Source organism: Sorex araneus, chromosome 6 (genome assembly GCF_027595985.1).
Source record: "Sorex araneus isolate mSorAra2 chromosome 6, mSorAra2.pri, whole genome shotgun sequence".
Classification (NCBI taxonomy): Eukaryota; Metazoa; Chordata; class Mammalia; order Eulipotyphla; family Soricidae; genus Sorex; species Sorex araneus.
The window spans coordinates 151216804-151234669 of record NC_073307.1 but is presented as its reverse complement, the minus strand read 5'-3'; the positions used below and the strand labels follow the sequence as shown (position 1 = coordinate 151234669).

Here is a 17866-nt window from a genome sequence, read left to right as displayed (position 1 = left end):
AAGAAGACAGGGACTTAGACTAACAGTGCTGAGGGATGCTAAGTCTCTGATGATGGGCAAGAACAGCAATATTGTTTTTCTAGAAGATTCTCATTATATTATTTTAAAGTATTTTTTTTTTTGCTTTTTGGGTCACACCTGGCTATGCACAGGGGTTACTCCTGGCTCTACACTCAGGAATTAATCCTGGCGGTGCTCGGGGGACCATATGGGATGATGGGAATCGAACCCGGGTCGGCCGCATGCAAGGCAAATGCCCTACCCGCTGTGCATTTGCTCCAGCCACAAGTATTGTAAAGTATTTTACTAATTTAAAATCTCACACACATATATCTGCTAATAAATAAATAGCAATGATTAATATATTACTCTGATTTTATTAATTTCAATCAGTAGATTCAACATAAAAGAACAAATTAATTCATCACATGATTATAAGGGTAAGAGTTGTTTATTAAGATGTCTATAAGTATTTAGAGTGAAATATATTTCCTGAACCTCTCATTGAGAGTTTTAATTAGATAACGTGAACTTCTATAAAATAGTCTCCACATAGATTAATTTATGATGAAAATTTGTTCTTTTAAATTTAGCTCCTTTTTTTTCAAAATATAAGGCTCTATTTATCAACAGAAACAGTCATTAATCTATTCCAAAGTTTCCTCATGGCACTTTTCACTTCCTTATTTCTGAATGTATAAATTAAAGGATTGAGTAAAGGCGTTAAGACAGTATAGAATACCTCCAATATTTTGTCAAAAGATAAATCATATGGAGGCCGTGCATATTCAATTATACATGGAACGAAGAACAAAACAACAACAGTAATATGAGATCCACAGGTGGACAGGGCTTTCCTCTGTCCTTCTGTGCTGTGTTTTCTCAGGGAGAACAGGATGACCCCATAGGACACAAGCAATATGGAGAAGATCAGGATACAAAAGAAACCACTGTTGGTCACCACCAAAAGGCCAAAGACATAAGTATCAGTGCAGGCAATCTTCATTAATGGGTACACATCACACATAAAGTTATCCATGACATTAGGGCCACAGAAGGGGAGTTGAAACGCAATGGAAGTTTGTGTAATGGAATGCAGAATGCCCCCAGTCCAGGCTAATCCAATCAGAATGCGACAGAGCCTTGAGTTCATGATGGAGGAATAGTGCAAGGGTTTGCAGATGGCCACATATCGGTCAAAAGCCATGGCAGTAAGAACTATCAACTCTACCCCACCAAAGAAGTGTGCCGCAAAGACCTGTGTCATACAGCCTCTATAGGAGATGGTTTTCTTCTCATAGAGACAGTCTATAATCATTTTTGGGGCAACAACAGAGGTATGGCAAGCATCAGTGAAGGAAAGGAAAGACAGGAAGAAGTACATTGGGCAGCCCAGGAGGGCAGGACTGCTGCGGATGGTCGCCACTATCAGCAGGTTGCCGCTGATAGTTGTGATGTAGACACACAGAAGTACAACAAATAAAATTTTCTGAACTTGTGGATTCTTTGAAAGACCAAGGAGAACAAATTCAGTTACAGAGCTTTGGTTTTGCATGATTTCCCACAGCACACTCAGAGCAACCACAGAGAGCTGTAAAATCTGCAATATCTAATAATGAAAACGTTACATCAGACCCGTATATTCTCATTGGAATCCACAAGATTGATCACCCTTTTTATGTTCCTTTTTATTTCCTTCATTACTGAAATCACAAAAGCAGAATTTGAAGATTGTGTTTACTAGGTAATAAAATTGTTAAGATGGACAATTCAATAGAACTTATGAGGATGAGCAAAACTTCCTGTAATTAGGTTGAGAAATAATTTTATTTAAATAGCCAATCTGGATGACTTAGTCATGGTAAGTTGTTTTAAGGGACTCTGAAACCAGATTCTTTTCCTGAGGAATAGCCAATGATTTGTCTTCATAGGCATCATCTTTTAACAACAGGCATCAGATGCATGATGTCCCTGATCAGGAGAACGCCTCACCTAGAAAGGGGAAAAAGGGTGTTAGAGTCACTTTAAAATCCCAGCAACGCCAGTAATTCCTCTATAAGAATTTTAAATGAATTAGTTCTTATAAGGGAATATCTGTTTGAAATGCTGAGCTCTCTCTATATACAGAACACATAACAAGTATGCAAGTGTTACATATTTTTATACAATGCACCTTTACATTAAAATATTACTCTTCTAATACTACTAGCAAGTGAATGATTTCCAAGTTAAATAATGTCTGTAAAATAAAGTTGAGGAACATTTTAAAACTAAACTATTGCCATTAGTTTTTCCACATATAATTGTAGAAAAACCACCCCTTGAATTGTTATGTCAACTAAATAACAGATGTAACAAATGGCAATCTGGCATTTAAACATAAATACTCAATTTCAACACCCAGTTCTTTCCTGTAGATCAACCCAGATCAACCCAGATAGGAGAAAGAGGTCTCTTTCTAAGCACGGAATTAAGATAGTGGATAACTTAGTTCTGTTCCTAAAGGACCTCCAGAAGTTAAGGGACAGAAATACCAAAACCACATAGTAAGGAAGAATTTTGAATATAACTGAGTCTTGAGGCTTTGCTGCCTAAGAAATTATCATATATGTATATGTATATATATATATGTTTGTTCAATTTTATTCAGTGTAACTACCTCAAGTCTACCTGTTTCAAATTTATTGCCATTTCTTTCTTGCAAGTAGTAATGTTTATTTACTACTAACCTGAACGTCTCAACGGATTATGACAAGAGTGTAGCACTGTAGCACTCTCAGAGTGATTATAGATTATTTTCTTACCTGGAAAATAAAAAATTGTTATGTGCATTATTTTGACTTTAATAGTTAATTTTATTAATGTCTCTCACTTAGAAAGTTAGAAATCTTACCCACAGAAAGCTGTTCCTTCAGTTATCCACAATACTATTGCAATTTCTCAGTTCATTTCCAGACACAATTTCAAGAATATTTCATCCTCATCTCAAGTGTACCTAATGAAGAAAGCATCAAAAAATTCTTGCATATAAACCTGTTCATTAGCTCTATAATTTTACATATAACAATGAGTCTTACTGTTCAAGTAAATTTTCATTTATTTGATATGAGAAAAAAAGGAAATGAGCTTTAAAAAGCTCACAATGTTGATAAGAGAAATGCATATTCTACTCTGTTTTCACTTCATTCAGAATGAAATAATAATTATGTTCATTACATTTCCAGAACAGGTAGCATTAGTAAATAATGTCTGTATGATGGAACATGCATCCTGCTACAAGTTGTCACCAAAGGAATTGAAATATAGATAAAATCATTCTTGCAAAACTTGGACTTTCTTTTCATTTTAATTTTTTAAAATTTATTCATTTTTAAATTAGTCAGTCACAGTGAGGGTACAGTTACAGATTCACACATTTTTATGCTTGTTTTTCCCTCATGCAATGTTTTAGAGCCCATCTCTCCACCAGTGTCCATTTTCCACCACCAATGAACCCAGTATTTCTCCCCCCCTGTCCCATTCCTACCCCACTCCGCCTCTGTGGCAGAGCATTCTAATATGTTCTCTCTCTCTCATTTTGGGTGTTGTGGTTTGCAATAGGGGTATTGAGTGGCCATCATGTTCAGTCTCCAGTCCACTTTCAGTGCGTATCTCCCTCCCCTCTCGGGATTTCCAATCACATTTTACTTGGAGTTCCCTTCTCTATCTGGGATGACTTCCTCCCAGCGTGTGAGGCTAGCTTCCAATTCACGGACCCAAGCTTCTGGTATATACTACTATTCTTTGGTACTAGTCTCCTACTCTGCCATTTTATATTCCACAGATGAGTGCAATCTTTCCATGTCTATCCCTCTCTTTCTGGCTCAGCAAAAAATGGACTTTCAAGCAAGTTTTTATTATGTTTTTTTCTTGAACATGTATCCCTCTATTTCTCTACTCTCACATCATTTAAGTAAATTTCCTTCAACATAAACTATTTTGTTTCAATAAAATGAATCAAAACATTTTAAGATTTAAAATAATGAAACAGCTCCCCGCCCCCTGCCTGCCGCGGCTCGGGGCTTCTCCTGAAGCCCCTGCCTGGCACCTGTCCGCCGCCGCCGTCGGATCCTGACCAATCTCCATCCTGCAGGTAAACAGGCAATCCCTTGGAGAGCCTGCCTCAGCGCGGAGAAGTCCCCTCCCCGCCCCCTGCCCGCCGCGGCTCGGGGCTTCTCCTGAAGCCCCTGCCTGGCACCTGTCCGCCGCCGCCGTCGGATCCTGACCAATCCCCACTCTGCTGCTTAGGGGCGTGTCCTCATCTTAGGGGGCGTGGCCTAAAAAGTGGGCGTGGCTTCTTTCCGGAGCACAGGCCGCTAACGCGGCCGCAGTTATTCTTTGCTACCTCAGCCCAATCCGTACTGTGTATTCCTTTGAAAACTCACTTTTGCGAGCTCAAACATTTACGCAAAATACCCATTAGCTTAGGCTGACACTATAAAAGCTATCAGTGCATAAGGGAAGTTTAGCACAATCGGAGCCCCTTCTTCCCACAAAAAGGAAGAGGAATAAAGAACTACAAGGTGCCAACTCTGCACTTCCGTGACAATATGAAGAAACAGCGAAAATCCCCTCCACCAAGAGAGGGAGAACAAAAGATACTAGAAACCTCAAAAGAGTCTCCCAACATCTACGACCTCTCAGATAAACAATTCAGAGAGGAAATATGGAGGAGAGTCGACCTACTCCAAGCAAATATGGAACAGACATCCAATAAATTAAGGGAGGAGATGAATCAAGCGCTGCAACGGTCTACCAAGAAAATACAGGAAGAAATGAGAGCAGAAATGAGAGCAGAAATTTCAAACCTTCGAACCGAAGTCTCACAAATAAAGCAATCGGTAGATGAAATAAAAATCTCACTAGATGCCCTCAACAGCAGAATGACTACAGCCGAAGACAGAATCAGCGAGCTTGAGGATGAGCTGCAGAAAGCTTACAGACAGCAACAAATCATGGCCAAAGACCTCAAAATGGCTATAGAGCGAATCAGAGCCCTGGGGGATGACTTCAAGAGGAACAACATAAGAATCATTGGAGTACCAGAACCACAGGGAAGTAACCCCAATGAAAAAAACATAGTCAAAGACATCATCGCTAAGAAATTCCCAGAGCTGGAGAAGGCAGGCGTCCAGATACAAGAAGTCCGAAGAGTGCCAGCAAAAAGAGACCCAAATAAAAAGACTCCAAGGCATATCATAGTCAGAATGGCGGATGCTGTAGATAGAGACACAATTCTACAAGTAGCAAGGTCAAAGAGGGAAATCACATACAAAGGAGCACCCCTCAGATTTACGGCCGATCTGTCAGAAGAAACACTCCAAGCCCGAAGACAATGGTGGGACATAGTGAAAAAACTCAACGAAATGAATGCCTCACCAAGAATACTTTATCCGGCTAAACTCTCACTCAAACTCGAAGGAAACATACACTACTTCTCGGATAAACAACAGCTCAGGTCCTTCATAGACTCAAAACCAATCTTGAAAGAAGGTCTAAAGGGGCTACTGTAAGGCAAGGAGGAGCCCCATAAGAACAACAAATCCCACAGAAAGATGACACAAAACCACATCACAATAATCTCTCTCAATGTCAATGGCCTAAATGCACCTATCAAGAGACACAGAGTAGCTATATGGATCCGGAAATTAAACCCAACATTCTGTTGCCTGCAAGAAACACACCTGAACAAACAGAGTAAACATAGACTCAAAGTCAAAGGATGGAAAACAATCCTCCAAGCAAACAACCCCCTTAAAAAAGCTGGAGTGGCCATCCTGGTATCCGACAACATAGATTTCAGGATGAAAAAGATCAAAAGGGACAGCGAAGGTCATTTTCTGTTTATCAAGGGATATGTACAACAGGAAGAAATCACACTCTTAAACGTATATGCTCCTAACGAACGACCGGCTAAATATTTAAAACGACTCCTAACAGACTTCAAAGAGGACATCACTAACAGCACAATTGTAGTCGGAGACTTCAATACGGCCTTATCACCTCTAGATAGATCCACAAGAACAAAACTCAACAAGGAAACACTGACCCTGAATGAAGAAATTGAAGAGAGAGGCCTAATAGACCTATACAGGGCCTTACACCCCAAAAAGAAAGAATACACATTCTTTTCCAGTGCACATGGAACATTTTCAAAAATAGACCATGTACTGGGCCCCAGAACATACCTCAATAGAATCGGAAAAATAGAAATTGTATCAACCATCTTTTCAGACCACGATGCGCTGAAGATAGAAGCTAACCACCCACAAATACGGAAAATCAAATCAAACACCTGGAAATTAAACAATTCCATGTTGAACAATGAGTGGGTCAAGAAGGAAATCAAGGAAGAAATCAAAAGATACTTAGAAACAAATGAGAATGAAGACACGAGCTACCAAAACCTATGGGACGCAGCGAAAGCCGTGTTAAGGGGAAAATTTATAGCTCTCCAAGCATTCCTCAGGAAGGAAGAAAGGACCCACATAGATAGCTTGACTTTACGACTCAAGACCCTAGAAAAGGACCAGAAAAAGGACCCCAAACCAGACCGAAGGAAAGAAATAATAAAAATTAGAGCAGAAATTAATGACATCGAAACCAAAAAAACAATCCGAAAGATCAATGAAACAAAGAGTTGGTTCTTTGAGAAAATAAATAAGATTGATAAACCGCTAGCAAGTCTCACAAAGAAAGAAAGAGAGAAAACTCTAATAAATCGAATCAGAAATGAAAAGGGGGACATCATAACAGAAACCAGTGAGATTCAAAAGATCATTAGAGACTACTTTGAAAGTCTTTACGCCACAAAAAAGGAGAACCTAAAAGAAATGGATGGATTCCTTGATTCCTACAATCTCCCAAGACTGAAGAAAGAAGACCTGGAATACCTGAATAGACCCATCAATGTTAAGGAAATTGAAACGGTAATCAAAAACCTCCCCAAAAACAAAAGCCCAGGCCCAGATGGTTTCACTGGCGAATTCTTCCAAACATTTAAAGAAGACCTATTGCCTGTTTTCCTCAAACTTTTCCAGGAAATTGAAAAAACAGGAACTCTCCCAAACAGTTTCTATGAAGCACATATCTCCCTAATACCAAAAGCAAACAAAGACACCACTAAGAAAGAAAATTACAGACCAATTTCCCTGATGAACACCGATGCGAAGATCCTCAACAAAATACTAGCAAATAGGATCCAACAACTCATCAAAAAGATCATACACCACGACCAAGTGGGATTCATCCCAGGGATGCAAGGATGGTTTAACATTCGGAAATCAATCAACATAATCCAGCATATCAACAAAAGGAAAGATAAAAACCTTATGATCATATCAATAGATGCAGAGAAAGCATTTGACAAGATCCAACATCCTTTCATGATGAAAACCCTCGCCAAAATGGGGTTTGGAGGAACTTTCCTCAAGATAGTCGAAGCCATCTATCACAAGCCTACGGCAAGCATTATCCTCAACGGGGAAAAACTAAGGGCCTTTCCTCTGAGATCAGGCACAAGACAAGGATGCCCACTCTCACCACTCCTCTTCAATATAGTACTGGAAGTACTTGCGATAGCTATTAGACAAGAAAAAGAGATTAAGGGCATCCAGATAGGAAGGGAAGAAATCAAACTCTCACTATTTGCAGACGACATGATACTATATCTAGAGAAGCCTAAAACCTCTACTAAGAAACTCTTAGAAACAATAGACTTATACAGTAAAGTTGCAGGCTACAAAATCAATACCCAAAAATCCATGGCCTTCATATATGCAAACAATGAGGCAGAGGAAAGGGACATGAAAAAAGCAATCCCATTCACAATCGTGCCCCAGAAAATCAGGTACCTCGGAATCAGCTTAACCAAGGAAGTAAAAGACCTTTACAAAGAAAACTACATAACGCTACTCCATGAACTCAAAGAGGACATGAGGAAATGGAAACATATACCCTGCTCGTGGATAGGGAGAATCAATGTTGTCAAAATGGCAATACTCCCTAAAGCATTATACAGATTCAATGCGATCCCTATAAATATACCCATGACATTCTTCAAAGAAATGGATCAAGCAATCCTAAAATTCATATGGAATAACAAACGTCCAAGGATAGCTAAAACAATTCTTGGGAAAAAGATGATGGGAGGCATCACCATCCCCAACCTCAAACTTTACTACAAAGCAGTAACAATTAAAACAGCATGGTACTGGAACAAAGGCAGAGCCATAGACCAATGGAACAGGGTGGAATATCCCTACACACAACCCCAAATGTATGACCATCTAATCTTTGATAAGGGAGCAAGAGAAGTGAAGTGGAGCAAGGAAAGCCTCTTTAACAAATGGTGCTGGCACAACTGGACAACCACATGCAAAAAAATGGGTTTAGACCTTGACCTGACACCATGCACAAAAGTCAGATCAAAATGGATTAAAGACCTCAACATTAGACCACAAACCATAAGGTACATTGAAGACAAGGTCGGCGAAACCCTCCACGATATTGAAGATAAGGGTATCTTCAAAGGTGACACGGAACTAAGCAATCTAGTAAAAACAGAGATCAACAAATGGGACTACATTAAACTAAAAAGCTTCTGCACCGCAAGAGATACAGTGACCAGAATACAAAGACTATCCACAGAATGGGAAAGGATATTTACACAATACCCATCAGATAAGGGGTTGATATCAATGGTATATAAAGCACTGGTTGAGCTCTACAAGAAGAAAACATCCAACCCCATCAAAAAATGGGGCAAAGAAATGAACAGAAACTTTACCAAGGAAGAAATACGAATGGCCAAAAGGCACATGAAAAAGTGTTCTACATCTCTAATCATCAGAGAGATGCAGATCAAAACAACCATGAGATACCACCTCACACCACAGAGACTAGCACACATCCAAAAGAACAAAAGCAACCGCTGTTGGAGAGGATGTGGGGAGAAAGGGACCCTTCTTCACTGCTGGTGGGAATGCCGACTGGTTCAGCCCTTCTGGAAAACAATTTGGACGACTCTCAAAAAATTAGATATTGAATTCCCATTTGACCCAGCAATACCACTGCTGGGAATATATCCCAGAGAGGCAAAAAAGTACAATCGAAACAACATCTGCACATGTATGTTCATCGCAGCACTGTTTACAATAGCCAGAATCTGGAAAAAACCCGAATGCCCCAGAACGGATGACTGGTTGAGGAAACTTTGGTACATCTATACAATGGAATACTATGCAGCTGTTAGAAAAAAGGAGGTCAAGAATTTTGTAGTTAAGTGGATGGGCATGAAAAGTTTCATGCTGTTCCATGGTTGGAAGCCTGTCTCATGAGCTGCAGGAGAGGGCAGCTGAAATAGAGAGGGATCACTAAGTCAACGATGGCTGGAGGGATTGTTCAATATGGGAGATGTATGCTGAAAGTTGATGAAGAACCAAAGATGATAACTTCTCAGTATCTATATTGCAAACCATCATGTACAAAAGTAGAGAGAAGGTATGGGTGAAATTGTCTGCATAGAGGCAGGGGAGGGTTGGGATGGGGGGGATACTGGGGAAATTTGTGATGGAAAATGTGCACTGGTGGAGGTATGGGTGTTCGGTCATTGTATGACTGAAACTCAGACATGAAAGCTTTGTAACTGTATCTCATGGTGATTCAATAAAAAAAAAATAAATAAATAAAAAAAAAGAATATAAAAAAAAAAAAAGAAAAGTTTCATGCTGAGTGAAATGAGTCAGATAGAGAGAGACAGACATAGAAAGATTGCACTCATCTATGGTATATAGAATAACAGAGTGGGAGACTAACACCCAAGAACTGTAGAAATAAGTACCAGGAGGTTGACTCCATGGCTTCGAGGCTGGCCTCACGTTCCGGGGAAAGGTCAACTCAGAGAAGCGATCACCAACTACATTGTAGTCGAAGGCCATGTGGGGGAAGAGAGTTGCGGGCTGAATGAGGGCTAGAGACTGAGCACAGCGGCCACTCAACACCTTTATTGCAAACCACAACAGCTAATTAGAGAGAGAAAACAGAAGGGAATGCCTTGCCACAGTGGCAGGGTGGGGTGGGGGGGAGATGGGATTGGGGAGGGTGGGAGGGACACTGGGTTTACGGGTGGTGGAAAATGGGCACTGGTGAAGGGATGGGTTCCCGAACTTTGTATGAGGGAAATATAAGCACAAAAGTGTATAAATCTGTAACTGTACCCTCACGGTGATTCTCTAATTAAAAATAAATAAATTAAAAAAAATAAAATAAAATAATGAAACATCATTTATGTTTTATTTTGACCCATTTAGCCTAATGCCGAAAGAGAAGGAACAATGAAATATAAAGGATAACTTAAAAACAAAGTAACTTACAAAATGGCTTGCTTTGCCATGGACTGAGGTTCAAGAAGTAAGGAATTCTAGCGAAAAAGTAACAGAAGTTGGAAAAAGGATATTTCATCATAAAAAATTAATATTCATGTCATCATTTTGATGGATGTGTTGAAAATAGGGTCACATCCACTAATTAAATTATACATATGAACTCTATGTAGACTCATAAAAGGTATTTTTTGTTTGTTTTTTGTTTTTGGGTCACACCCGGCAATGCACAGGGGTTACTCCTGGCTCTTCACTCAGGAATTACCCCTGGTGGTGCTCAGGGGACCATATGGGATGCTGGGATTAGAACCCGGGTCGGCCACGTGCTAGGCAAATGCCCTACCCGCTGTGCTATCGCTCCAGCCCCCCATAAAAGTTTTTTATGAAACTAACATTAATATAAACATATTAATCAAAATACTATAATTTCCATTTTTGGTATAAATTGTAATGTATTTGTTAATAGCCATCGGTTATGGAATAAACCTCTTGGTCTTAGTGTCCTCATCTATAATGTAGCAACATATTTAAAGCTTTTTAGACACAATGTTAAAAAATATTCTATGGCCATTTGAAGTGTGCATAAATTAATAGCACTTATGAAATACTAACATCCACATTATTTCAACCAGTGTTTATTTATATAGACACCAGGTGAGTCAAAAATTCGAATAATTCTTAATAAAATTGTATTCTTAATCACATAACTCATATGTTCCATCACCTAATTGTTCAAAGGAAGGACCTAGAACGTTTATGAATCATCTAAATGTCTACCCCATTTTATTTTGTAAAGCTGAAACTAGCAAATTAATTTAATAGAATATTGTGTTAGAGACTTTCACTGAATTCTTATCCTGACCCTAACCCTAACCATTCCTGTTTCACCCTGTAATATCAACTATAATTCTCTACACTCTAGAGGAAGAAAGTAATTGTGCTCATGCTTGTTCTAGGTGGTTTTAGGATCTTTCCTAATTTAAAAATCATGTTTTTAATACACTGAGGGTTCCTTAAGGGTATCAGGCATGACTCAGGCTCCCTGTGGCCATTATCTCTGGACTCTGGCCAATTTTTAAGATTATGGAATTGGACTTTTTGCTTCTCTAATAGCCCCACCATTTCCTTCTTGGTTTTTTATAAACATTAATTCACACAAAAATATAATTCTTATAGCTTCAATAAAAGAAGTAGAATTTAATTTGCTAACTTTAAATATACATAACAGTCAAAGCTACATGAAAAAATTAAGTTGTTATAACTAATATATCTACAATTATACATCAAACAGTAAATTTTAAGTGTATATACAAGTATTTTTACACTCCTATACCAGTCACATTAATCAGTAACATCCAAAATAATAGAACAAAAAAGCATTAATATCTTTCCTCAAAAAGTTTTATACAGCTCTTGTATCTTGCATCATCATTAAAATTTGTATCAATAAAAGTACTTCTTTTGGGTTGGGGGGGTCACATGCAGCGATGCTCAGAGATCACTCTTGGCTCTGCACTCAGGAATCACTCCTGGAGGTGCTTGGGGGACCCTATGGGGTGCCGGGAATCAAACTCAGGTCAGCGACATGCAATGCAAATACCCTACCCACCACTTATTGCTCTGGCCCCAACAAAAGCACATTTGATTCTCAGGTCTAGCTAGATTTAATTATTTACTCAATTGTCTGGGAATTCTATTACTTGCATGTTTCCATACTAATTTTTCTTAGAATATAGCTCCGCTTATTACCTAATTTTTAAAGTACTGTACAGTTAGTTAAAATAAAATGTGAAAATGTTTTTTTTACTTATCTGTCTATATTTTGATAAATACACTGGGTTTATTTTCTGCTTCTCTCATGATTTCATTCATTTTAACAATAGGATAAAGACATAGCCAATGCAAAGAGAGCTCAGATTTCAGTTAGAAAAGTATACCTGATCAACCTAAGGCATAAGTGTAAAAGCTTTATGTAATATCAAATGCATTCAGAGAACATCATATGTATATATTTTTTTTATTGGAAGACTGTATGTGACATATGACTTCTTATTGTGTTTCATGAACTTCTTGGGTTTATTTCCTATGTCTTTTTGTAAAGACATATTATCTATCAAAAACTCAAATGATGGGGACTGGAGAGATAGCACAGCGGGTAGGGCGTTTGCCTTGCACTCGGTTTACCTGGGTTCAATTCCCAGCATCCCATATGGTCCCCTGAGCACTGCCAGGAGTGATTCCTGAGTGCAGAGACAGGAGTGAACCCTGTGCATCACCAGGTGTGACCCAAAAAGAAAAAAAAAAAAAAAACCTCAAATGATAAAAAAACCCACTGGATCACAATGCTCCTATGTTATTTCTCATTATTATTGACTCAAATCTAAAACATTAAGAGTGAGGAGATATTCTTTAGATGCATGATAAATGAGAAAATTAGAAGTAACAAATTACCAAGAGAGACTAAAACAATGTGGCACACATGATGCATTTCTCCTAATGTTTTATTTATCTTGAAAATTAGCATAACTAAACCAAGGTAGATTTAACTCGTGAAATAACTATTTGAATCATTCCACCAATTATTTTTTCTCCGAATTCCTAGTATTTATTGAGTCACTTATCTCAAAGGTTAGCTTATTGACACAAAGACATACAATTTTAAAATGTTTCCAAATTTCTTGAGCCTGTAGATATTATACTTCCTATAAAAAATGAGGAATATCGGAATAGGAAGTTGATGTGATTAGTCCAAGTCTACACAGCTAAATGATGACCTGAGATCCTATATAAACTTCAAGTCTGGATTATACATTTATAATTTTAAGCTATGTATATAATTTGAAATTCTTCCTTAAAAATGCAAAAGTCAAAGTTTAGGACTCTTACCATATGCTAGTTCATGAAAGATCTTGTGATGGTAGTCTCGAATTCACTTTGAATAAATGTTTAAGCAGAGACTGGCCAACAATTGAAAATTGATTCCAGTTATGTTTCTACATCTCAGAGACAGAGGAAGAGCATCTCTAGATGCAGAGAATGTTTCCCACTGCTTCTGCAGTGCTGTCTTCAACATGGTTAAGGGAAGGGGTAAATAAGGAAACAAAGGTTCCTCCCTGAATAATTTCCCTCTGGAATTAAGGGATGTTTCCTTGAAACATTATGAACCCAGAGAACTGTCTTTTGGTCCTCCCTAGGGTTTAAACTCTACACACTGTTTGATTTTAAGACTGTATTGTATATGTCACATATACAAAACCATATGATACATGTACAAAAAAGATCTCTATCTTTCAATCTTTCCTATAGATACAGAGCTTTTATGTACATGCGCCAGTGTATTATTTGAAGATTCTCCCATTCCCTCCAGGAATAGAATACTGGGTATACAAAGATGAAATAAAACCTCTATGTGGTGAAGGACGATAATGCTGACTGCTCAAAAAATGCCAAAGCAGAGTTCTGGGACAAGGCTCAGAATCAATCTGCAAATTGTTAGTGTGCTGATTAATGTTTATTAATAATAACAATAGCTATAAATATATAAGATGTATACATTAAATGAATATTCTGTTATTCTTAGTATCTGATCCTCATGCTCCATCAACTTTAAAGCTGAGAGATCATTTATAGGCAAATAAGCAGTTTTTCTCTTACAGTGTTTTAAAATTAAAGATGCTTTATCATTTTGTGTTTATTCTAAGGAGTTTATAACTCCTTAATTTTTATTGCACTGTAGCACTGTCATCCTATTTTTCATAGATTTGCTCGAGTGGTCACCAGTAACGTCTCCATTGTGAGGCTTGTTGTTATTGTTTTTTGGCAGATCGAATACACCACGGATAGCTTGCCAGGGTCTTCTATGTGGGCAGGATACTCTCGGTAGCTTGCTGGACTCTCAGAGACGGATGGAGGAATCGAATCCAGGTCAGCCGTGTACAAGGCAACCGATCTACCCACTGTGCTATCGATCATGTCCCGACTTTTCATGAAAATGGGCAAAAATACAGATTTAAAATTGAGGGAAAAGCAAAGACAGAGGATGAATGAGCTTCTGGTGACTCCTATAAGACACTGGGGCTCATCTAGGCCTAATCCCCTAACTCCTCCAAATTCCTTGCTGCTTCTAAGATTCAGTCTTGGGATTCCTGACACCTGTACTATCACTCTAGCCCATGCTCTGTGTTTTTGGCACTGATACCCCACAGCATTAATTTTAAGGCACCATTTATTTAGAGAGAGGAATTTTGTTTTGTCAGTTTTGGGGAAAAAGGACACCAGGTCCATTTACTCCTATGAAAAGTAGAGTGTGATTTAAAGCTAAATCAAAACTTGGCTATATGTCATCTGGCACCATCAGAAAATGGCCTCTCTAGAGAAATGATAAGCCTTTATATTTCATTTTACCAATATTTTGGTTTTTTTGAACCATAATAAAAGATGTAGAGTTTTAATAATTCTGAGAAAAACCAAACTATTTTGATTTTCTGACCTAAGCAATTTGGTACAAGTGCGATTTCTCTTTACTTGAAATATCTCCAGGATAAGCACAGAGAAACCCTTTTACATATCATCACATTACTCGAGGAGATGATAGTTGAAAAATAAGACTAAGTAACAGAGATTTGTCTACCAATTCTAGAACTCTGATTCACTCTGAACACAGAACCAAGCATTTTTCTAAGACCTGTATTTCTTGATCTTTTTTCTGATAGAGGAAACTGGCAGAATAATAATTTTATCATCTTAGAAGACTATATGTGATAATTAATATAATAATCATATAATTTTTGCAAACATAGGAAACATAGCAAAGTTCAATGGAAGCTATTAGCAAATGTTTATGTCAAATTGCTGAACTATCTATATATTCATGCCAGGCAAATTCCCACTTGAAGTTTTTAAATAATAATTTAATTGAACTTTTTGAACTGAACTTTTCTATTGTCAGTGTTAATTTTTAACTCGAGGTTTTAAAGAACAGCAATCCTTCAATACGACCCTTTATTCCATATCTCACCTACACCAGGATGTAGCTCCATGTCCATTTACACCAGTTACCTAATCTCTTTCACTTTGCCCATTGCTATGTTATCATTCTCTGTACCAGGTTTCATCTTCTGCATACAGTGCCCTTCCTGCCAAAGGGATTAATATATTTCTGTCTTTTATTTCAGATCTGGGTTCAGATATCATCTCTTGGAAATTCCCTCTGCTTCTTCCTGGAAATGTTCACGTCTGTCTTCCTCAATGTGTAATTCTAGGGATCAACACAGTGCATCAATGAGAAAGAGAATCAGGTCTCCTAGATATATAAGACATTGTCTCTGTCTCATTTCAGTTACTATCTCTCCTTTTCGCTATTTAACTTTCATTCATTTTTAAGATTTCCTTCTAGGTAGTGTCATCTTTAAACATGAGCAAAGTCAGTTGTTTTACTGTTCCTTTAAGACACAAAAGAAAACATTCTTACTACCTCTTTAATAGAATTTTCACTTTGAGATATTTCAAAAAATGTGCATTTTGTACAATTTCCATATTTTAAATATATGAGTTTTTGGTACAGTTCCGGCATCTGTAGAGAAAACAAATGCCTCTTAACTTTTCAATAATAAATCTTTTCCTTTAGTAAAGCAAATTTTGTGTCTAATTTCAGTAGCAACAGTAATGGAATAGGATTCAATTTAAAAAAGAATAGTAATTTTATGTACTTCTGTAAAAAATATTATTAAACAGATAAGTGCACTTTCTCTGGCTGTTGGCATTGACATTCTTTTCAGGTAAATAAGTTTCCAAAAAGAACAAGAGAGAGAATATGGCGAGCAGGGCACTTTCTTTAAAAATGTCTGACTCCAGTTGAATCTGTCTCTAGCATATGATCTGATATTGTCCCCCAAGCACCACTAGGAGTAATTTCTGAGTGCAGAGCCAGGAGTAACCCATGAGCATTGCCAATTAAGCCCCACAAAGAAAAAAACATATCTGGAGAAAGATCAATTATTGTATAAAGTGTATATAATATGATCTACAGTTCCTATTGTTTTTCAGTTTAAATAGTTATTAGGAAGATTCACCAGGAATTTTTCTACTCAACTGTGAATTCTAACTTTATGACAAAAGCATGTTTATTAATTTATCAAAATTTTCTTATTATCCTTAATATTCTTTGTTTTATATTTCTAAACTCTGAATTTCACTTTTATAAATATCTACAACAGTGATGTGGATTGGTATGAAAGGGTCTATGTTTGACATGTCTAGTAGAAATTTTAATTGTAATATAGCCCTCTTTACTAGCAATGTATTGATTTGATTCTGTAAGACAAATATAAAAAAGTGTTATAGCTTTTATTATTGTTATTGTTTTAATAGGAATTCAAGGATAAAAATGTTTAGATATGCATATATTGCTCAAACAATGATAATGTCCAAAATATCCTCCTTATTTAAATGGAAGATGCCTACTCTCTCTGTTAAATAGAAGAATGAAATGGTGCTTTCCTCTTTTAAACTTATCTGACTATAAATCAGTTGGTTGAGTGAGGAACAGCCCAAGAAAAAAATACACAGCTACTTTTCCATTTGGGGGATAAATGCATCTGAATACACATCAAAAAACAACAAGATGAGAGCAATAAAGTGAGAGGTAATTATGAAAAGGATTCACACTATTTCCTTCTACATGACACTTAATGACAGTATGAAAGGTGAATTATTATACGGAAAAAGCATAATTAGGAAATTCACCATGACTAGACACTATGAGTGTGCCATAGTATCACTAAGTGATCTAAACGTTTTGCAAAAATATTTCAACAATGCTTTCTAATCACAAAAAAAGGTGACTTTCAGTAATAATGCATTCACAGAGTCATTTTTTTAAATAATGGATCCTTTTGCATTCTTCATCTAAAATCACACCAAACTGGAGACAATCTGACTCTGATTATTTCTTTGTAACAGAAACTTTCAACTGATCATATCGATGTTAATGAGCATATAGGTAGAGATATACAAATATCTTTATATATAAATCAAACTCATTCACACTGCAATAAAGCTCATCATTTACAGTTAACATAGAACATGCACAACTAAAATCAATACATCTACAAAATGTTGGGAACGTGGTGCCTGAAACAAAAGTTTTTCTAAGCCTCAGAAGTCTAGTGTTGCCCCCTAATTCCAGTAAGAAGTGTAATTGGCATTTCAAAAAATATTCTATGCCTTAGAAATGTTTGAGTTTCTAAGAAACTCAAGAAAGAAACTTCTTTCTAGAATACTTTATTAATCACTTTTACTTTCTGCATGTATATGGGGGAGGGGGAGCAGATGCCAGAGAATCCTGAGGGTTTTCTCCTCACTTTGTGCTCAGAGATCACTCTGATGTAATGAAGGTACATTTAAACTTTTTTTTAAAACATTAAACTATTTTTAACAGAAAAAAA

At 37.3% G+C, this 17866-nt stretch overlaps 1 protein-coding gene across 1 annotated transcript; it reads right to left on the bottom strand.

Moving 5' to 3' along the window:
- Nucleotides 1-619: 619 nt before the first annotated feature.
- On the bottom strand, nt 620-1555 carry LOC105943454 (olfactory receptor 4C15-like). Its single transcript, XM_055143732.1, has one exon. The coding sequence runs from the start codon at nt 1553-1555 to the stop codon at nt 620-622; it is 936 nt and encodes a 311-aa protein (XP_054999707.1).
- Between the last annotated feature and the right edge of the window lie 16311 nt (nt 1556-17866).

Coding starts and splice junctions, on each gene's coding strand:
- LOC105943454 (XM_055143732.1), bottom strand. CDS start 1,555: ATGCAAAACCAAAGCTCTGTAACTGAATTTGTTCTCCTTGGTCTTTCA.